A 19531-nucleotide genomic window follows, 5' to 3' on the forward strand; every position below is an offset into this window, starting at 1 on the left:
CCCCAGGGAGAACACCCTGTGGGGAGTCAACCAAGTTGGAACTTCCTTGGAGCCAGACGAAAAAAATACCAGTGCCTTCCTTCCTAAGTAGATCTGTTTCTTCTCATCTCTGTCTCCTATCAGAAATGTAAGGATTACAGCTACTGACCTTTCATCTCATTTTGGGAAGGAGAGGGATTTCTTTTATCCCCAAAAACACTATGTTTTTCACACTTTTCTGAAGGCAGTTCTGATGGTCATCTGTAGTTCTGCATTGGTGTTGACTGTAGACAAAATCCTAATATCATAAAGCTTTCCTGGAGATGTGTAACTTTAAATGTGGGGGGTTGTGTAGTAGTCTCTATTTTCTAAGAGGAAACTCAGTTCCATCAGGTACTATTTTTGCTCCCCTAATCTAACAGTGCAGAAGAGATGTTGTTTCATGATGATACATACACTCTGCCCATGATACTGACTCTCATCTCCAAGGCTGGGCAGAGATTTCCCACTATGGGTTACAAGAGAGCAGCATGAAAGGGTGATCCAGTTCAGGGGTCTAGAATGCAGAAACCTCGCACATTCCACCAAAACAAATTGGTCCACAAATCCTACCGCATTTATTCAGCAAAGCCTCTTACATTTTACTGCACTGAGTTCAGATCTTTGTCCTCTGATGAGGACAACCTAATGGGTCTGAAGGTTGAAAGAATAAGGCAAAAACTTTTGCAGAGGGAACATGAATGACAGGCTAGGACTTTGAATTTAAGAGGAAATTAGGAAACAGGCTGCTGACATTCACCCTCCTGGGTCCTTTACTTCCTTCCTGTTGCTCTCAGCCCCTTGCAAGGGTCAAATTCAAAAATCTGACTTTTTTTGCATGGAAAAAGTCAGCTCCATCAGAATTTTGTTGCACCAAGTCTGTGTTGTTACACGTATGGATTGGTGAGCAAGTGTGTATCTAGCTCATTCCCTCTTGTGTGTCCTTTTGCTTTCTCTCCTGCAGGGAGCCTCTTCAAGCCTGGTGGTGAAGTTTGCGGACACGGACAAGGAGCGTACAATGAGGCGCATGCAGCAAATGGCAGGACAAATGGGCATGTTCAACCCCATGGCCATCCAGTTTGGGGCTTATGGCGCCTATGCACAGGCAGTAAGTATAGACCCTGACTCTACACATGTTCGTGGAATTGGGAATATTATCCAGGGCAGACAAGGGAATCTCCAAGGCAAGTCTCAGAGGTGCAGTAGCCAGTTCTAGAAGTAACCACTTCTAGAACCATGATCATGTGTGGACCCATGCAAAACACTTCCTATGGGGTCTAAGCCATTGCTGTAAAATAAAAGCACAGCTAGCCTTTGAGCATTTGGATAAAATAAGCCTGAATTCAGCTTATCCTAGTTCTCTGCCTCATGTCACCATGTGGCTTCTGGGTACCTTGGAGTGAACACAGGATGAAATGGCAGTTGTTGGCAGAAATGTTTTTAGGTTCATGAAAGCATGCTAGATAATAACAAAATAGACAAGCAGATATGCACATATACAGTGCTGACTTCCCAAAATAGTATGATTTAAGTGCACTGGGAAAAAGACCTGTTGGAGTTGTTTCAGGTATTTTATGTACATGCCAAACCTGGACACTGGGCCCCTGAGAAGATGTGATTGTACAGGGAGCTGGGCTTTTGATGATGCCCTGAAATGGATGTCTCTGGCATTAGTACTATTTCTTAGGCTACAGTTAACAAGGACCTGCAAAACAAGGTTGGATTCAGGTAACTTGGACTCTCATGTATTTCAGAGGCAGGTAGAGGTGATACCTGCAGGAGGCAGACACAATAGACACAATACTGTCCAGTGATTTTGTTGTCTCTAGAGCACATTTGCAGGCAGAGTGTCTGAGTGCTTCATCTGTTTGGTGGCAAAATGTAGTCCCCTTGTACTCTGCAAGATTTGTGTACAGGAGGGAAGTACCATTTTCCAGAGTAACGTATTCCTGAACAAGAGACCAAATGCCTTGCCTGAGGTTTATAGGGCCAGCTCAGGAATCACACTCTGCTGTACCCATACTTCCTTCAGTGCACTGACCACCAGGCTTTGCTTTCTTCCCTGACTGTTTCTTTCTTGTTTGTTGGTACCATGTATTTCCCATCACATGCCCGTGTTTGTTTGTTAACTTGAAGATCTGAAAATTTCTGTCCTTCTCTGGGGGTCCTGAGCCTCACTGAACCCTTGGTACAACCCTGTCTACCCCTTGTGTGAGCCATGCAGAGGTGTGAGGATGTGCTGAAGAGCTCCACAGAAGTTCCCCCTCTCTCCTCCCAGCTTCACCTCTTGGTGAAGTTCTGGAATTTTTAATTCACTCTTGTCTAGAAAAATTCTGAGTTTACTTCTTTTTTTCTGCCTCCATTTTTACTCCCAGACTAAGTCAATCTCTGTCTCTTCCTTTGTCCTCTGCTCCCTTCCTCATATGATAGAAGAACTGTTCCCTCCCCTGCCTGCCTGTGTTTAACTGTCCTCCTGGCCAGGGAAGGCTGCAGGAATTGGAAAAGAGACAGTAAATCCCATCTGAGCCCAGGTCAGAGGTCAGCAGCCTGGCAGAGGGATGCAGGATTTTTGCCCCTACATATCAGAGAGATTAACAGGAGGCAACCCACAAGTAGCTTGGGATGAACATTTGCAGAGGTTGTCAGGCAGGAGATGTGGCTTCAGTGTTACTCTACAGGCATTGATCAGGCAGCTGGAGAGATGGTAAAGACACCACTGTCCTGATGCTCTGGTCCAAAAACTCTTCTTGCATTATTTTTAATCTAGAGTAACTCTTCTTATTTCCAGCCTAGGTTAATCCTGATATGAGAGAATGCAAGTCTGCTCCTTTACATGACAAAAGTTTCCTCCATTTCTCACCAGATAATACAGGTATTTTATGATGGTAGTTGAGGATTTATGGCTGAAGGAAGAGTGAAACAATTCCTGATCTGCTCCCACCCATCGAAACAAATGAATATTTTTCATATTGATTTCTACGCAAGCAGAATTGGACCCATTATCTTTTTTTTTCCCCTAATAAATATGCTAATAATGGGGAAAGAATAAGTTTCAGATCTTGACCCATTGGATATGACAAGCTGGTGACACCAATTACCCTGGGGACTTCAGAGCTGTCTAAATGATGGGATCACATTCCCGTTTGGCGCCTGTACACCCAGAGCGTGCTCAGATGCTGTCTCTCAATCAGCATCCCTATCTGTTTCATCTCACAGTCTCACATAAAAGGGAAGGAAGGGAGCTTCGAGGCTCTGTGGCATTCCCTCGTTCCTGATTAATCCACCTCAGACTGCTGGCTCTTATATATCAAGGTGATTGGCACCTCACAAATGCCAGCAGGAGATGAAGGGATCGATAAGGAAGAGGAAAAGGGAGAGAGCAGTTTTATTCGGCCCAAAATGGAGTCAAAGAGCTAATGCAAGTCAAGAGGAGGGAAGGTGAAACATCAGGATCAGGACTGTCATGACGGGTGATGCCACGGCCACCAGCAACTCTTGTGATACTCAGTGAATTACTTGACTCCCTGGCCTTGTTTCCACATGTACAAGTAAAGCTGATGATCAGATTTATTTATTTCCTCTTCTCCCTCAGGGACATGGCTCTCTCTTACACAGTCCCTCCATGAGTTTTCACACAGTGGTAGGGCAGGAACACAAGTACAAGAAGTGCTTCAGTGCTTGGTAGTAAGGTCAGAATAAGCAGGAGACATTAGGCTCTCTAATTCATGCTTGTAGTCTGCACTCTCAGCTATCCCCCTACAGTCCACACCTGACTCATGTCTCCATGTAAGACTTCTCAAGCAATCCCATGACAGCAGTTTATCAATAGTTTCTAATGGTCTGTCCCCAGAGAGGAAGTTGTTCAAGTCCCATACGATGCAGTTTCTTGCTGTATTTCCCCCAGAGAAGCATCTTGCACATCACTGTGACTGGATTAGCTCCTGCAAAAAGGTCTCAATCCATCAAGGTGGCCGGTGCATCAGAAACCCACATGATAGATTGATGGGCACCTGTGGGTTTGCAAACCATTTGAGGAGAAACAGCAAGGGTCTCAGTCCATCAGTGTTTGACTAACAGTCTTCAATGTTGCCATCAGGACTGATTTGGGCCCTAGCTCCTCTCTAAGTTACCTGCCTTACAGCTCAGCAACTGGCCGTGTCGCAGTTCACTCCCTGCTGCTGCTGCTGCACGCTGTCAACCCACTTAGCCTCAGCTTAAACAACTTTAACCTTGATAGCAGTGGCAGCCTCACATCAGCCAAGCAACCAGTCCTCGGGTTCAGCAGCCATATGGCCTCAGACCCAGAGGTAAAAAATATGAGGAAGCAAAGGGACTTCTCCACTATGTGCGGTTTTCCATCCCCTCCTCATGTGCCACCTGCAAGTAGACCAGACAAAGCTTGGCACCAACCCTGTATGCTGTTTCTGTGACACAGAAAGCCACACTAGACTCACTTCACCTCTTTTGCATGCAGCTCAAGACAAGTCAAATTTCATGGCTTCCTAAAGCTCCCAGAGGCCCTACACTAATTTGTTTCAGAGTCTGGTGGTTTGTTCTTTTTGTTTGGTTGGTTTGGTTTGATGGGGTTTTTTGGGATTAGGTTTTTTGGTTTTTTTTGTTTGTTGTTTGTTTGTTTGTTTGTTTGTTTTAGATTTTTTCTTTTTAGCAATATCTTTCCATACTCATTTAACTTCTCCTTTTATGGGGCAATTATTTTTTTTATTTCACACGTGTACAGAGCATCAGCTCTTTTTGGTGTCGGGTTACTGTGAATATACACCAGCTGGGTGTTGATAGCTGTTTCTGTAGTTTAAGTTAGGGTCAGATTGAGGTATAGATTTGAACTCAGTCTGGAGAGAGAGTGATGCTAGCTGGCACCACCTTGATTTGCTACCAGACAAGAATGAACCTGCAGGGACACACTCCACCTCAGAGGAGCGCAGCACACCTTCTTAGATCTTGGTAAGAGGTGGGATGGCCAACCCCAAAATCACAAGCAGTGAAAATAAAAACAGACTGTGAATAGTGGTAGTACAATCCTGACCCAAACAAACAATGGTGGAAAAAGTTCCTTTAGGTCTTTCTGTGCAGAAAGTGGCAAGGAATAGTTAGGAGCTGTCTCGTGTCAGTGATGCCCCACCACACAGAAAGGAAATGTTCACAGATCAAAAAAGGGTTAGAAAGATGGGAAAATGCAGAAGAGCAAAGTAAGAACAAAGGAAAGAGCCTTGGAAAGTGACAGATACAGTATAAATTATTTAATTTTTAAATTATTTAAGATAAGATCAAAGTCGTAAATCAAGTTTGCATAAAAAATGGGGTAGGAGTGTCAGTCATGGTCTTCTGGCCAAACTCCAGCCCTGGGACTGATTGCACCCTGCAGCAGGGATAGGCATAGAGTTTGTGAGTAAAAACAGACAGACTGGGACAGAGACAACATAGGCAATGCTAGCATTTGCTCTCTGGCCTGGAGCAAGTCCTTTCCCATCAGTAAATCCTGGCTCCCCTCACTCTGAAAAAGTATAAATGGCTGCTGCTCCCAAACTCCAGAGTTTGGACAAATCTGGGAATGATGAGCAAAACTGCAACAAATCTGGGAATGTCGAGCACAGCAGAGCTATCAGTCATCATCACAGCTGGTCTTCTTGGGAAGTTAGGGCAGCAATGACTACCATACTGACCACAAAAGCCTAGGTGTCCCCTTCTACCTCGCTGTCCAGCTCCTGTGGAGATGAAAGGATATTTCTGCTAAATAATCTGAGGTAGTGCTGATGGGAAGAATCTCTTCTTCCTAAATTTATTCAGTTTCTACTGTGAAATTATTTTGGAAAGATACTTTAAAAAAAAATCAGCTAGCCCTATGAAATTGGGGGGAAATTACTGACTATAGGCTATCTTCTGGATATAATAGTTATTACATTTAAATAGCCAAAATGAGACAGTATATTTGGTAAATACTACCTGATACGCAAATCACTTGCTCTGATCTGTTCCAGGAGAGGAAGCTATTTTGAGGCCATAATACTCTGTAGCAGGGCTAATACCATGTTTCTGACCACCAGCTCCCTGGTAATTCAGAAATAATGAACACTCACATTTTGGCTCTCTGTGCAATCTTTTTTAGGCTTTGGGGTTTTTCCACAGTTCACAGGAAATCAGAAACCTGAACTATTGTGTATCACACTGGAAAGACACTAAGGTGCATGAATACAGGTGTTGCACATTTGTTTGATTTTTTTAAAAAAAATTTAATTAAATTTAAGCTTTACTTTCAAAACAGAAATTTCTGTTTTCTTGAAGATATTAAAAATGTATGAAAGAATATTTTAGCTTTTTTACCAATCATATTCTGTCTGTTTGAAGGCTTGAAAGGTATTTTTAGTTTTACCTCCTAATGGCCAGTTAGGTAAAAGAGAATTTGCCAATGCTGTGACTTTACCAGATATGAGTCCTCTTGCTGCTTGATTGATCACTTTGCTTAGCTTTTTCTATCACAGGGTTAACATGAGGATTCATTAGCTAAGTGTCTGCATAGATTGTTAGAGGTGGGAAGTGTGGGATGCTGTTATTACTTTTATTATACTAAATGAAGAATGTTAAAAGTCAAAAAAAATCATGTCGTTCAGAGACAAGGATGGCAAATAACACTGAAAAAAAAGGGGAAGGTCATCACATCATTCAGAGTAAGACCTCTCCAAGGGTAATGATCACACTATTTCAAAAAGAGTTCATTGGAAATAATCCCCCTTTCTCCTCTTCCCCTTTTCATTTTCACACGCATTTCTTTTGGGGGCTGAGCAAGGCAGGCTGTGCTTTCTTGTCCTATTTCCAACAGGATTTTTTGACCTTGAGAAAGTTCCTTCATCTCTCCATACAATTGTTCCTCCTGTAAGAAAAAGGAGAGTATTTCTTGCCCTTGAGTACAGTTGCAACTCAAGGTAGCAAAAAGACGTGTGAGACAAATCCTTCCATCTCCCTCTATTGATCAACCATCATTGCCACCCCTTCCCATGGTTTGGATGGCTTTACCAGCGCCTCTCCACCTGCCCCACCTGTTCTCAAGCATTGGGATGGCAACTGCAGGTTCTCTGCCTCTTGAGGGGCTGTCTTGAGGTGTGGCAGGAACCAGTCTGGTAGCATCTCCTGGTCTCCTCAGGAGATAAATATTTGAGCAAAAGAAAAGTTAGCAGGAAAGAAGGAATGAATCTTTAAAATGGATGGGAAAAGGCTCTAAATGCTGAGGCAAAGGTCATGCCAAGGAAGTAAGAGAAGCAAAAGGAAATACGTCCTTTCAGTTAAGGGAGGGAAAAGCTCCTCTACATCCCCTTGGATCAGTCTGAGATAATAAGGCTGCTGCCTTCCTGATTAGTGCTCTGTAGCCCCAGCCCAGGCAGGGAAAATCTGCATTTCAAATGGCATATTTTAAAGTACACAATACCCAGGGGCCCTGCTGCTATTGATTTGCCTCTGGTGGGGTCACTGCCTCACTTTCTACAATTTTATTAACTGGGACCATACGCTGGGTCTCTTTCAAAGTGAAAAGAGAGTGGATGGGACATTTGTCTTCGGGGGGAGCTGGGGAAGGAGTGGGGTGACTTTCACTGGGAATGATTTGGAGGTTTTATAAGGAAGACTGGTGATCCTTACAGGACTTGCTCTCCTTTTGTAAATTTCCCTGGAGCCATCCTGGGAGGGGAGGAGGTAGATCTTATCCCGTCAACTTCTTCCAAGGTGACTGAGTTCCTGTCCTCCTACCTGCATTGTGCCACTGTACTCAGTCAGGCTTTGACCACTGGGCTGGGTGGGAGCTCCCTCTTCTTTCCCCTTAACCTTTACCCCTGAGCACATCCAACAAGAGCAGGACAGGTTGAATGGGACCTGTGACCTTAGAAAGGAGGTAGGAGGGTTGTCAAGAGTTGAAATGTCCAGACAGTTTTAGGACAAGTTGATGTCCACTCTCTAGCCAAAGTAGCAAAGCCAGTTAACTGGGGTACACATCTGTGTTCAGATGTGGGAAGCTCTACTCCTCCCAGCTCCAGGTAACCCTAGGTTAACCCAGAGACTGCAGTGAGGTCTGTGTCTTTTGGGTCATGATGTGAAGGGCTCCAGCTTATTTCAGCATGCTAGGTTTCTAGAACATCTTGGAGAGTACCTCCACAGAGCACTGAGCATAACAGAAACCAGGTGACTGCTCTCTGCAGGATCTCTGTTGTAGCTGAAGCACTTGATCTAGTTTACCAAAACACAGCTTAGGACTTTATTTTTACTGCATTAGCTTTTGAACCCTAAGCTAAATTTAACCTCTTTGCTCCTCACAGTCCTAATTCAGTCTCTGTGGGATTATGGCCAGTTTTAAGAGACCATTTCACTGAAATCCACCAGGCTTTAGACTGCAGACCCTGCACCTTCAGCACAGATCAGTAGATTAGGAACATCTAGTTCTTCTCATAAGGAGAGAGAAAATACCTTCTTCTTTCCAAAGGTCCATGACAGAAGGGCATGAATGACATTGCACTGCTAAAAGGAACATGAATGTAGTCAAGGCATACTCTGCAAACATGCACCTTCCAGTGCAAATTTATAATCCCTCCGAAAGCGCAAGAAGTGACGCACTGAGGTTACCTGATTTGCAAACAGGAGGAGCACCTGCCATTGTTAACTCTGAACAGCTTAGAGACATCCATAAGCGGGAGAAAAAGTTGCATAAGCCATAATTAACGTCACAAGTGACTGCATAGCTCAGCTGAGTGCAAAATGGAGATTTTCTTTGGAGCAGTAGAATCATTTGTACTACTATTGCCAGTGCAGCAACTTTTTAGATAGAGCCCTGTTTCTCAGCAGCACAGGTGAAACACAAAAAATGGGATTAACACCTTTCTTTTAAATTGATGTGAACCAAGTTCCAAAAATATCTGCTGAGGACCAGGTAAGGGGTGGAAATGATTTCATCTGACTGTGTTGGTAGGTGCAGCTGAACCAATCAATTGAGGTTCCACATCGAGTCCACAGGGAAAAACAAAGCTGCAATCCATCTGCCCAGAGGCATTTGGGTACAGAAGGGAGAGATGAATCTTGGCCTAGATTCTTCTACCTGTTATCACATCAACCATGGTGGGTGACCAGCTCACAGCAAACCCGATCTGTATTTAGTTTACTGAACCCGACAGTGGGAAATGCCAAAAACATAGTCCTCTGCCTGCTCTAGAATGTCTCTGGTTCAAATACCAGGCCAATATCTGCCAGCAAGACTATGGCACACATACAACCAGCCATACATCACTCTCTGTTCTGAGGTGGGTTTGTTCATGCAACTCTGGTCACTTTTGGAGAAAAGCAGAGCAAACTTGTCAAGGGCCAGACTGGGAATGTTCCCAGCCCTTGCAACTGCATCCATCTCAGAGAGATGTTACTTGGGTCTGCAGAGCTACAGAGATCCTATAGGCATAGATCTTGGCCATCATTTCTGCAACCAGCCTCCTCTGTCCTGGGTAAAAATACCCAGCACAGAAAATGAGATATGAGTCAGCACACCTAGTGCTGGAGTCAATCCAGTGTTAAAGATGGATGGATTTCCCCTTCCTCATTCACTTCATTGGCATACTTTCTAAAATCACCTGCCCAGTACCTTCTCTGCAGAATAAACCCAAATAATGTCTAGAAATAAATGTATTCCTTAAAGGGGAATCAGCATTGTGCTATAATAGAAAAGATTGTCTAATCACTCCATCAGTAATTACAAAGAACAAGATATCACTAATTAAAATGTGAAAGTGTCTTATGCAGGGTATAATAAAAAAGGGTAATTAACAATCAAAGGAAAAGCCACCACTTTGCCTCCAATCTGCGTTAGGCTTCAAAAAATAATACTCAATTCCAATACAACACTTTTCGTCTGTAGATCTGAAGGCACTACTGTGTGGGGAGGCAGGTATCCTGTGTCCCATTTTATTGCTGGAGAAACCAAGGCAAGTTTCCACAACATGTGCATGGTTATTCAGTAGGTCAGTGGCACAGCACCCTTTACTGGTGGTGACAAGTTTCAGTATTTGAATGAGTGTAGTTCATTTTCAAGGGTTCATTCAAGGCATTCATTGGTTTCTTTTAGTGTGTATGTGTATGAATAGCTAATTTAGCTGTTACTTCTGTATTAAAGCTAACAGTAGGGAACAGTGTGTTCTTTGCCATGACTTTTGAGATCTGTTTAATGCTGAGAAGTATGTCCCATGTGCTTAAAGAACAGCATCAGAAGGTGATTTCTTGATGGGAGAGAGAGCAAAATAACAGACAGCAGCAAAACAGAGTTACTCCAATTCTGGAGACAGCACAGACATGAGTCACTTCTAAAATCACTACAGGAAAACATTTTTCTTTTCCACTATTATCATCAAGGCACAGATTAGCAGAGGTTCGGCAATGTACAGAGTAAGGTTTTACTCTCTGTGCGTCTTCTTTCCCCCATACCATCTCTAAGCATCCACCACTGGTCACTGCTGGGGATTGGATACTCGGACGTACCCTGTCTGACTCTTTGTACAGCTACAGGGAAGGAGACAAGAGGCAGCTTCAACCAAACTGCCTTATCCTTCACACCAGGAACATTTTATAAGCCCACTGCAGCCACAGTGTACACGTGAACTGCACCGTGTGCTAGGTTTGGAGTGTAACATAACGACAACAAAGTCTGGTTTTAATGAAAGAAGCATTTCCAGCATGTACAACCATTCACCAGCATTCTGCTCCAAAATTTTTACCCCCAGAATGCCTGAAAATATAACCTGGGTTCCTTATTTCTGCTTTTGGTAGGTGCCTTGAAACAAGCAGTATTTTGACCTCTTTCTGGAAAAAAACTAATAGAGGAAGTCAGCCCAGATCAAAACCATGGGAAAGGGGTTTTCCCATTAGGCAATATTAATCTTGCTAAAGTAGGGGAGCTCCCTTCTCTTGTACAGGTCTTCTGGAGGTCTCTGCTTGGTTGTACTGGAAATATGTGCCATAATCTGGTCAAAAGGTTTGGTCATGGTTTTGCTCTACCCACCAGACACTTCCTAGCAGCCTCAGAAAAAGTGATTTTTCTCACTGACAGATGGAAAAAAATCAGGTTATCCCTAGAGAACTAGCCAGGCTTGCTGCTTTGGAGAAGGAATCCACTTTCCCTGCGTACATTGGTCTCCCATCACTAACCATCAGGGCTTTCCCAGAACTTTGATATAAGCAATGTAAGCCATGAAACCTCTTTGCTCAGGTAGTATATAGTCTTTTCTACGTATAAAGTCTTTTGTCTGCCCTTCATGTCAGAAAAGTAGCAGGGAGTCAGAGGGCTGTGTCCAGCTCACGGGAGATCTCCACACTGGGGGAACACATGGAGGGAATGGGGACCACAAAGCCCCCAAGATGAAAAGACAACCGTTGCCTCCAGCTCCTGTAGCGAGGAGGAAGGCCAAGCCTGGGGGGTACCACAGGCACGGTGTGCTGACATCTGAAAAGAGAGGGGTGCATCACACCCTCACCAGGCCCACACCCTTGTGCTGGTGCCACAGGCTGCCCAGCCAGTGACCGCGTGATATTTTTTCCCTGCTCTCTTTGTTCCAGCTGATGCAGCAGCAGGCCGCGATCATGGCCTCGGTGGCGCAGGGCGGATACCTGAACCCCATGGCAGCCTTTGCCGCGGCCCAGATGCAGCAGATGGCAGCTCTGAACATGAACGGCCTGGCAGCCGCCCCCATGACACCAACCTCAGGTAAGGGGACAGAGGGGTGGAGAGGGAAAAGGGTGGGAAGGTCTGGCCACATCCCAGAGAAGACCTGGTAGGACATATTAGCCCTCTGTTATAGCCACCTGCAGCCAGGCGAGCATCTATCTCTTCTCCCAGGTTACAAGTGACAGGACCAGAGTAAAGGGCCTCAAGTTCCATCAGGGGAGGTTTGGACTGGGTATTGGAAAAGGTTTCCTTGTAACAGGCTGCCCTTGGCAGTAGTTGAGTGTCCATCCCTGGAGGTGTTTAAAAGACGTGTAGGTGTGGCACTTTAGGACTTGGTTTAGTGGTGGGCTTGGCAGTGCTGGGTTAATGGTTGGACTCTGTGACCTCAGATGTCTTTTCCAACCTTCACAATTCTATGATTCTGTGACACTTCCTTCTCAGTTTTATCGAACACACAACTTTTCTTTGTGTCTGAGCACCCTTCAAATGTCATAAAACATCCTGCAGTGTCCTACACTGGTTTATTGGTGTATATATGTGTCCAGCTGGTCAGTGCTGGTGCTGTCACAGCCAGGTTGGTCTAAAGACAAACAAAATAGGGTTGCTGGTGAGATGCATTATCATTAACAAGATGAATTTTCCCTTTGGGACACATAAGCCATTCCCCTATTGTGAGCAGGTATTTAGGGAAGATATCTGGTGCTATCTGGAATGAAGATCTTTGGTGCGAGGGTTTCAGGCTGCTGGAATAGAGACAGGTAGTCAGTGAAGGGCTGCCAGGATCTGTCTAGGCTGTGAGAAGCCCATTCTAGGAGCTGCAATATGTGGTTCCATGGGCAGAGAAATAAGCTGAGATGGAAACAGGTCTGTCTTTCCTGGGGCTTGAAGCACAGGGATATCATTTGGGCAGGAACAGGTCAAGGAATGATCAAGCCTGGTAGTCATGGAGTGATACGTGGCCTAACAGCAGTGAAGTAGGAAAGTGGGACCAAACCTTGAAAGACGTGAGAATTTGGAAAGCCTTGCAATCTACCAGAGTCTGGTAGGGGAGCAGAGCTCTCAAAGGTACATCTTCAGAGGACCATTTCTAAGAGACAGGCTGGGATAAAAGGGTCCTTGGGGTGACATAGCTTGTTTCTATGAGAGGTACAGGGAATAGAACTCTACTCAGAAAGATGTGGCATACCAGTGCCCTTGTGTGAACCTGGAAGCATCCAGCTGGCCTGGAGAGGGCCAGCTTCACAAAGGTTTGGGATGAGACATGGAAGGAGTGAGATATGTCTGAGCCTGCTATGGTGCAGGCAGTGTTGGGCATACCAGGATCTGGGACTCCAGAGCAGAGCAGTAAGAGAGGAAAAAGGCAGCTTCACTGCTGAATATAGAGAGATCTGCACCAGCCCCGGAGTGGGAAAGTGCCATCTGACAAAGCAGTCAGGAAAGATGCCTGATGGTTGAAAAACATTGGATGGCAGGGAATTAAGGCACCAAAGCAGTGCAGGTTTGGGCACTGTTCCTGATGAACTGAGCTGTGCTAACCTGTCTGCCAAAGGAAATATCCCTGACTGCACACAGCATCTCTCTGCAATCTGTAGCTGGGAACAGCATCAGCAGCTACTGGATCATATACATATCTTTTCCTTTGCTTGTATTAGAATATAAGGGGGGGGGGGGGAGGAAGAGAAAGGAAGACAGATCTCATTCCACATGAACTTATGGAGACTGAAGGAAAAGCACTTGACTCAAAAATCTTATACCACACATTTCAGAATATATGTTTACACAATGATAAAAGTATAAACAATGAGTCGATGGAGCTACTGCAAAACCAAACAGAAAAGCGGCTTAATTATATGTGCACCCTTTAAACCCACTGCTGGAAAGATTATCATATTTGCATTAGCTAGATTTGTTTTGTGTTGGTGGGAGCAGAAAGAACATCAAACAAAGACTGCCTGGAATTCAAATGTTGTCAGGGCCTGGAAAGCTGAATCCAGACAGTGGTTTTTGATGGACCCACCACAAAAGAGCACAAGCTCTTTTGAATATGTATAAGTCTTGAAAACGACTGAGTTTTGTGCAATAGATGCAAAAATACCTGTAAAACAGCCAAATTATGTGCCTTCCATGATATCCAGCACAAAAAAAGCATCCCAGCTCTTCTTTGCTATAAAATGCTCCTCTTCTACTGTCACCAGTGCCTTTCAGAGTCACAGAATCTTAGATCACCTAGGTTGTAAAAAACCTTTAACATCATCAAGTCCAACCATTAACCCAGCACTGCCATGTTCACCATTAAATTGTGTCCCTAAACGCATGTTTTAAATATCTCCAGGGATGGTGACTCCATCACTTCCCTGGGCAGCCAGTTTCACTGTTTGACAGGATGAGGGGACTGTTAAACTCTCACTCTCAGAATACAGGAGAGGAAACTCATGTTTTTTACATGCTCTCTGGATCACCCATGACTGGTCATTATTGAAAATAAGATGCTGGTTTAGATGATCCCCTGATGTCTTTCATGGTGGCCAATTTTGCACTCTCCTAATGACATATTTTCAATCACAGAGCCTATTCACTTTGGTATTATTGTAGATTTACCTTGAATGAGTAACTTCCTTCATGAAAAACCTCTGTGGTGGGTTGTGGAAATATACATTGACAATTATTTCTTAGGAGAAATGTTTAGACTCTGAAATTACTCCTTGTATTACTACAACACTCACAAAGCATGTTATAAGATGCATAGAAAATGTTTCACATAATTTCTGAGCAAGCAAGCCTACAACACTAGCAGCGATTTCTGAGTGGCCAGGAGATATCTGAAGCCTAACATGAATTCTCCTGCTGGTTTTTGTTAGCATTCAGAAAGCCAAATGGAAAATGATCATTCTGCTTCATAGCAGGATTTCTAGTCATTGAAGTATATCTTTGTTCTGCCTTGGAATGAAAATGAAATATTTCAAAGTTCTCTGAAAAAAAAAAAACAGGCATCAGAAAAAGTGTTTGGAACATTGAAAAAGTAAAAAGGAAGTGTTTTGATCTTTCCTAAGCAAAAGAAAAATTGTGCTAGAAAAAAAGATGCTGGTAACCCAGGAGTCCTAGAGGCACTGGAGGTATTGGCTCAGACTCTATGTTGATATCTTTAGGCCTCCTAATCCAGCTGGTTTCCTGTGTGTCCCACCTCTAGGAGAGAGGGTTCCTTGCGACATGACCATGACTTCATTCAGGCTTATGGGACCTACAAACTCAGAGAGTTTTGAATCCAACCAAATCTAACAGATGAGAGACAATATCCATCTTATCTGGCTGTGACCATGCAAAAGTCAGACCTCTCATTTAATCTAGTCACCTGGCTGGCCTGCAGTCAGTGTGGGTGGTGATAGGCAGTCCCAGTGGGTAATTCAGACCAGAAAAAATTTAATGCTGTTTGCTGCCATTTTAACAGTTCTACATCAAGACTCAGGTTTATCTCACACACTATCCGTAGTCGTGAGGCAATTAATTTAATGTCTCTGAAAGTTTGGTTCAGGTTTTGCATTTCTCTCATCTCTGCTACAATCTGGGTGAAAAGTGGGTCTGGCAGGGGATCTGCTACTCTGGTAACTGCAAAGAGACGCTAGAAATGAAATTTCATTTAGGCTTTCCTTCCTTCCTTCTCTTCTCCCTCCCTCCCTCCCTCCCTCCCTCCCTCTGTGTTGTAAATCTGCACCTGGTGTAGCTGCAGCAAGAGATCTCAAACGAGGGATGAAATCCACAACTGGCATCCACCACCACCATTTGTTCTCTGCAGTGGCATTATGCCAGTTTTACTCCAGCTACAGATCTGACCTCTCCAGGGGGGTTCTTTATAAGAAGAAAATTAAAAAATTCCAATGAATGTGCCTAAACTTCCTTAGACATGCACAAAATAGCTAGCACAAATCCCTTGTTGCAATTTTAGAAAAAAATTTCTTACATTTTCTATGCAAATAAAGGAGAGATCCAGAAAAGCAACTGAAATTTTAAGTAGCCTTTGTGATTTGCAAGCTGATGGCATATGCTAAGAGCATTGCCTTTGGACTTCAGTTGCCACTGCTGGCTCCCTGTACCTCCACAGAGGGCATTTTTAAAGGCCAACACCATTTAAATAAGCAAAGGGGAAGCAGCAGCTTGTCTGCTCAGGGTATAAGAAATGAGTTGAAATACTGCCTATTTTTTGGGCTACTCAAATCTGAACATATTAAACCATCTCATCCATTTGTACTGGCTTTCTTAAAGCACCAACACAGATTTAAGCAGTCATTAAATTTTGTTACCAGACTTACCCATCATAGAATACTCTTGTGGAGAAGAAAATATCTGCAATTGGTTTACAAAAGAGGTTACTGCAAAAAATGGTGTTTTCTACCAGTAGTATACCCTGACACAGAAAGATATTGCTAAAGATTATATAGTTAAACTTCCCATACACAGCCACCAAGAGAAAAGTACTATTTCAGCATCTTTGAAAACTCATTTTTGGTCCCTAAAACTATCCCGAATATGTCAGAAGAACAGACTGTCTAGTCATTTTAAACATAGGTACAGGAGCAGACAATGAGGCAGCAGAGGGATTTAATTCTACCCCCAGAAATTCAAGAATTCTCTACCAGTGGGTGACAAGATCTCACCCAAAACATTAATTTGTTCTTCTGAAACAGCAGCATTAGAGTCCCCAACAGGATGCATCTGAAAAGAAAGAAAGGAGTATGATTCCATGATAGGAACAAACCTAGCCCAAAATTTGCCCCCATTCACTGGGAGAAGTCTGTCAAAACTCTATGAAGTCGAGTTTGAGCTAAAGAGTGACATTTTAAAAAAGTATCACTGGCTACCTTTAGGTTATGAATCAACTTGGCAAGCCTTGTAAGGATCCCTAGTGCTGAGAAAGTTCAGAATGAGTTTGTATGTGAAAGGTGTATCCTGAGAGTCTGCAGACAGAGTAGTCCTGGAAGTCAGTACACACACAGAGCTCCAAAGGGAAATTGAGAGTAATTGCTGTAGAAAGGTAGGGCTGAGAAATTTTGAAAGATTTGCAAGCCTTTTTTAAATGCTTTCTGAACAGAGGAGCAGTGGCAAGCAGTCCCTTCACTTGCTCAGCAGCTTGGGAGATTTTTCATTTCTTGGATTATCAGGAGGTTTCTGTCTGGTGGTCACAGCTGTTGTGTCAGCAGTTTTCTCTGTGTAGTTGTTGTTGTTTCCAGTACTCACCAGCTCTGACATTGTGTCCTCCCTGTTTGCAGGTGGAAGCACGCCTCCTGGCATAACTGCACCAGCTGTGCCTAGCATCCCATCTCCAATTGGGGTGAATGGTTTCACTGGCCTCCCGCCGCAGGCTAATGGGCAGCCAGCTGCAGAAGCCGTGTTTGCTAATGGCATTCACCCTTATCCAGGTAAGCCAGACCCATGCTGTGCCCACAACCTGCTCCCTCAGTGTTAGGGAAGGCTGTCCACATCCACAGGCTTTGTCCAACAAGAGAGACCTCAGAGGGATTATGCCTCACACCATCAGGACTCACCCCCACATTGCTGTTTGAGGTCTTACGCAGCTACAGTAGTTAAAAAGTTCAATCTGGATGATAAACATCAAGGGCATGTTGGAGGTGAAAAAACTCGGTTCTGAATATTTGAGTGCTCAGTTGCTGGATAGTGTGTCTGGTGAATATAGTCAGGACAACCAGCAGGTTTTGCTTCAGCTAAAAATTGCACTTAGTCCTGACCAGTTCATGCTGGTAGATCTCCTAGTGTTACACCCAAGGGTCTTGCTCCTGAGTGGCCTCGAAAGAGCTGTGCTAAGCCTGTTTGCATCTGCTAGCACCCACCATTGGTAACTCCTCCTGGAATTCCTCTGCAGCCAGATGGATCTGGGAGGATGAGTCCAAAGGGTCCACATGTCTGCTGACCCAAACTGCTTCATGTGTGCAGAGAGCAGGTATTGGTCTCTGAATTGCTCACTGCATCCAAATCCTGTTGCCGGTAAGGCCTGGAGACTGAAGCTCCGTTAAGTATAGCCACTGAATGGGCTCAGGTTCACCTTTTCGTGTCACACTGCCAGAGAACTACTGCTGGGATTCAGACTGTGCCTAGCTCAAAGATGCCAGCACTGAAGGAGTGATTTTGAAAGCACTGGCAGTCACGGATGAAGGAGGGAGGTTAAAGGACATGTGTCTGCCTCTGTTTACAAAGATATGGACAGTCTAAGGCTGTAATCACCAAGAACTCAGGAGTTTACCATTTCTTCATGTGCACCTGCATTTTTTCAGTATTCTGAAGATTTGCAATAGCCCTCTCCCTTCTTTCTTCTACTAGGAAGACATTTTTTATCATTGCTGTATACATACTAATAGTAACAATCATAGCAATAAAAATTTAAGTAAATGTTACTAATTGATCCTAATCACCAGCTGGCAAAGGAGTATATTACCCTGGGGTGCTCATAGATTGATCTAGACTGTTAGAAAATCAAATACTGAGTCAGATGCTCCAACCAAAAAGCCTAAAAAACCCCTGAGAAAAAAATAATTATTTAGATCTCTGTCAGTCCTGAAAACTCAGAAGAGTCATCATCACAGGGGAATTTATGCGCCAAAAGGAAAAATACCACATAACATAGAAACACAAAAGCCTTACCTACGTATTGACAAATAAATATCCTCCTCCCAACAAACACTTTGCAAATATGTGGCTGTGAGTTCATCTCTAAGCAGAATTGAAATCAAGGGACTTACTCTACTGAAAGTTATAGACATGTATATATGTTTTTGTAGCAGCTTAAGGGCAGGGGACATTTTGGAGTCCAGTGAAGGCACCAGAAGATTGCAAAGAGCCTTTAGTATGCTCAGTGAGCTCAACCACAGCATCAAGAAAGCTGTCTTTAAGGTTACATAAACATAGCCATCTGTTCTACCGTCCATTTATTTCAGTTTCTACCTGTTTGCCAGTCTATCATCTCTCTGTTTATTCATCCATTTATGTGTCTGTCCTTTTTCTTGGTTTATCTAGCTCCTTTTAGCTAATCTTCCATGATCCATTACTGTGGATATCAGAGAAAAGATGTTCTTTCTAGATGAATCTTAATGACTTGAGCTTTTGTAACTACCCCCAACTATCCCCATAATTAAAGAAGCCTTTCAGTTAGGTATTTCATCCATGATTATATAAAAGTCAATGGCCTTAATCTGATTCTCTCTGAATTTCAGAGAGACCTGCTCAGCCAGCAATTCACAGTAAGTCCCTGCACAAACACCAAAAGCCCGACACACTAAAAGGTAACAGCCATCCTTGCTCCTCTTCACTGCAGGCAGAGAGACTCCTTCCTGCCAGTAAAGCTGACATCTAAATAGGCTACTCTGTGTAAAGTTTGAATTTATCTCAGCGTGTCTTCAGCAATATATTTGTCTTTCTCGGTGCTCAGCTTCCACATAACTTAGTGACATCTTAAGTTATAGGAGAGGTGTAAAGGGAACAGTGGCAGGTCAAACACTCACCTCTCATTTTACTTTTGTCTGTCCCTGAAACACTGAAAGCAAGCCCATGTAGCTTACATCATGTGTTTGCTCCATCTAATTCTCTTCCTTCTCATGAGCATTTATGCACTCTCCAAAACTCTGCTCCTTGCCACAGGCTTTATTGAGTCCTGGAGCTCAGCAGCATAAAAAATAAAAGGATTAGTCATTTATATGGGTAATGAGAACATCCACAGCCATATTAGACTGGATAAAATGTAGATAGGACACAAAACTTCATGCTTTATAATATAAGCCAGCCACTAATTGCTTGGGGTTAGAAAGAAATTTT

The 19531-nt window shown here is 43.7% G+C and overlaps 1 protein-coding gene across 18 annotated transcripts in view; it reads left to right on the forward strand.

Annotated features, from left to right (window-relative positions):
• Positions 1-19531, forward strand: part of CELF4 (CUGBP Elav-like family member 4) — a 700630-nt gene that overhangs the window by 617037 nt on the left and 64062 nt on the right. For 17 of the 18 annotated variants that reach the window (XR_004354760.1, XM_032676638.1, XM_032676641.1 and 14 more), the window contains 3 exons: positions 983-1126; positions 11608-11755; positions 16978-17127. Coding sequence is in view for 17 of the 18 variants with exons in the window: in XM_032676638.1 (XP_032532529.1) it covers positions 983-1126; positions 11608-11755; positions 16978-17127 (442 nt within the window). In the remaining variant the exon portion in view is untranslated. The remainder of the gene's footprint in view (positions 1-982; positions 1127-11607; positions 11756-16977; positions 17128-19531) is intronic. The other variant, XM_032676640.1, reaches the window with a different exon arrangement.

Source organism: Chiroxiphia lanceolata, chromosome Z, assembly GCF_009829145.1.
Source record: "Chiroxiphia lanceolata isolate bChiLan1 chromosome Z, bChiLan1.pri, whole genome shotgun sequence".
Taxonomy (NCBI): Eukaryota; Metazoa; Chordata; class Aves; order Passeriformes; family Pipridae; genus Chiroxiphia; species Chiroxiphia lanceolata.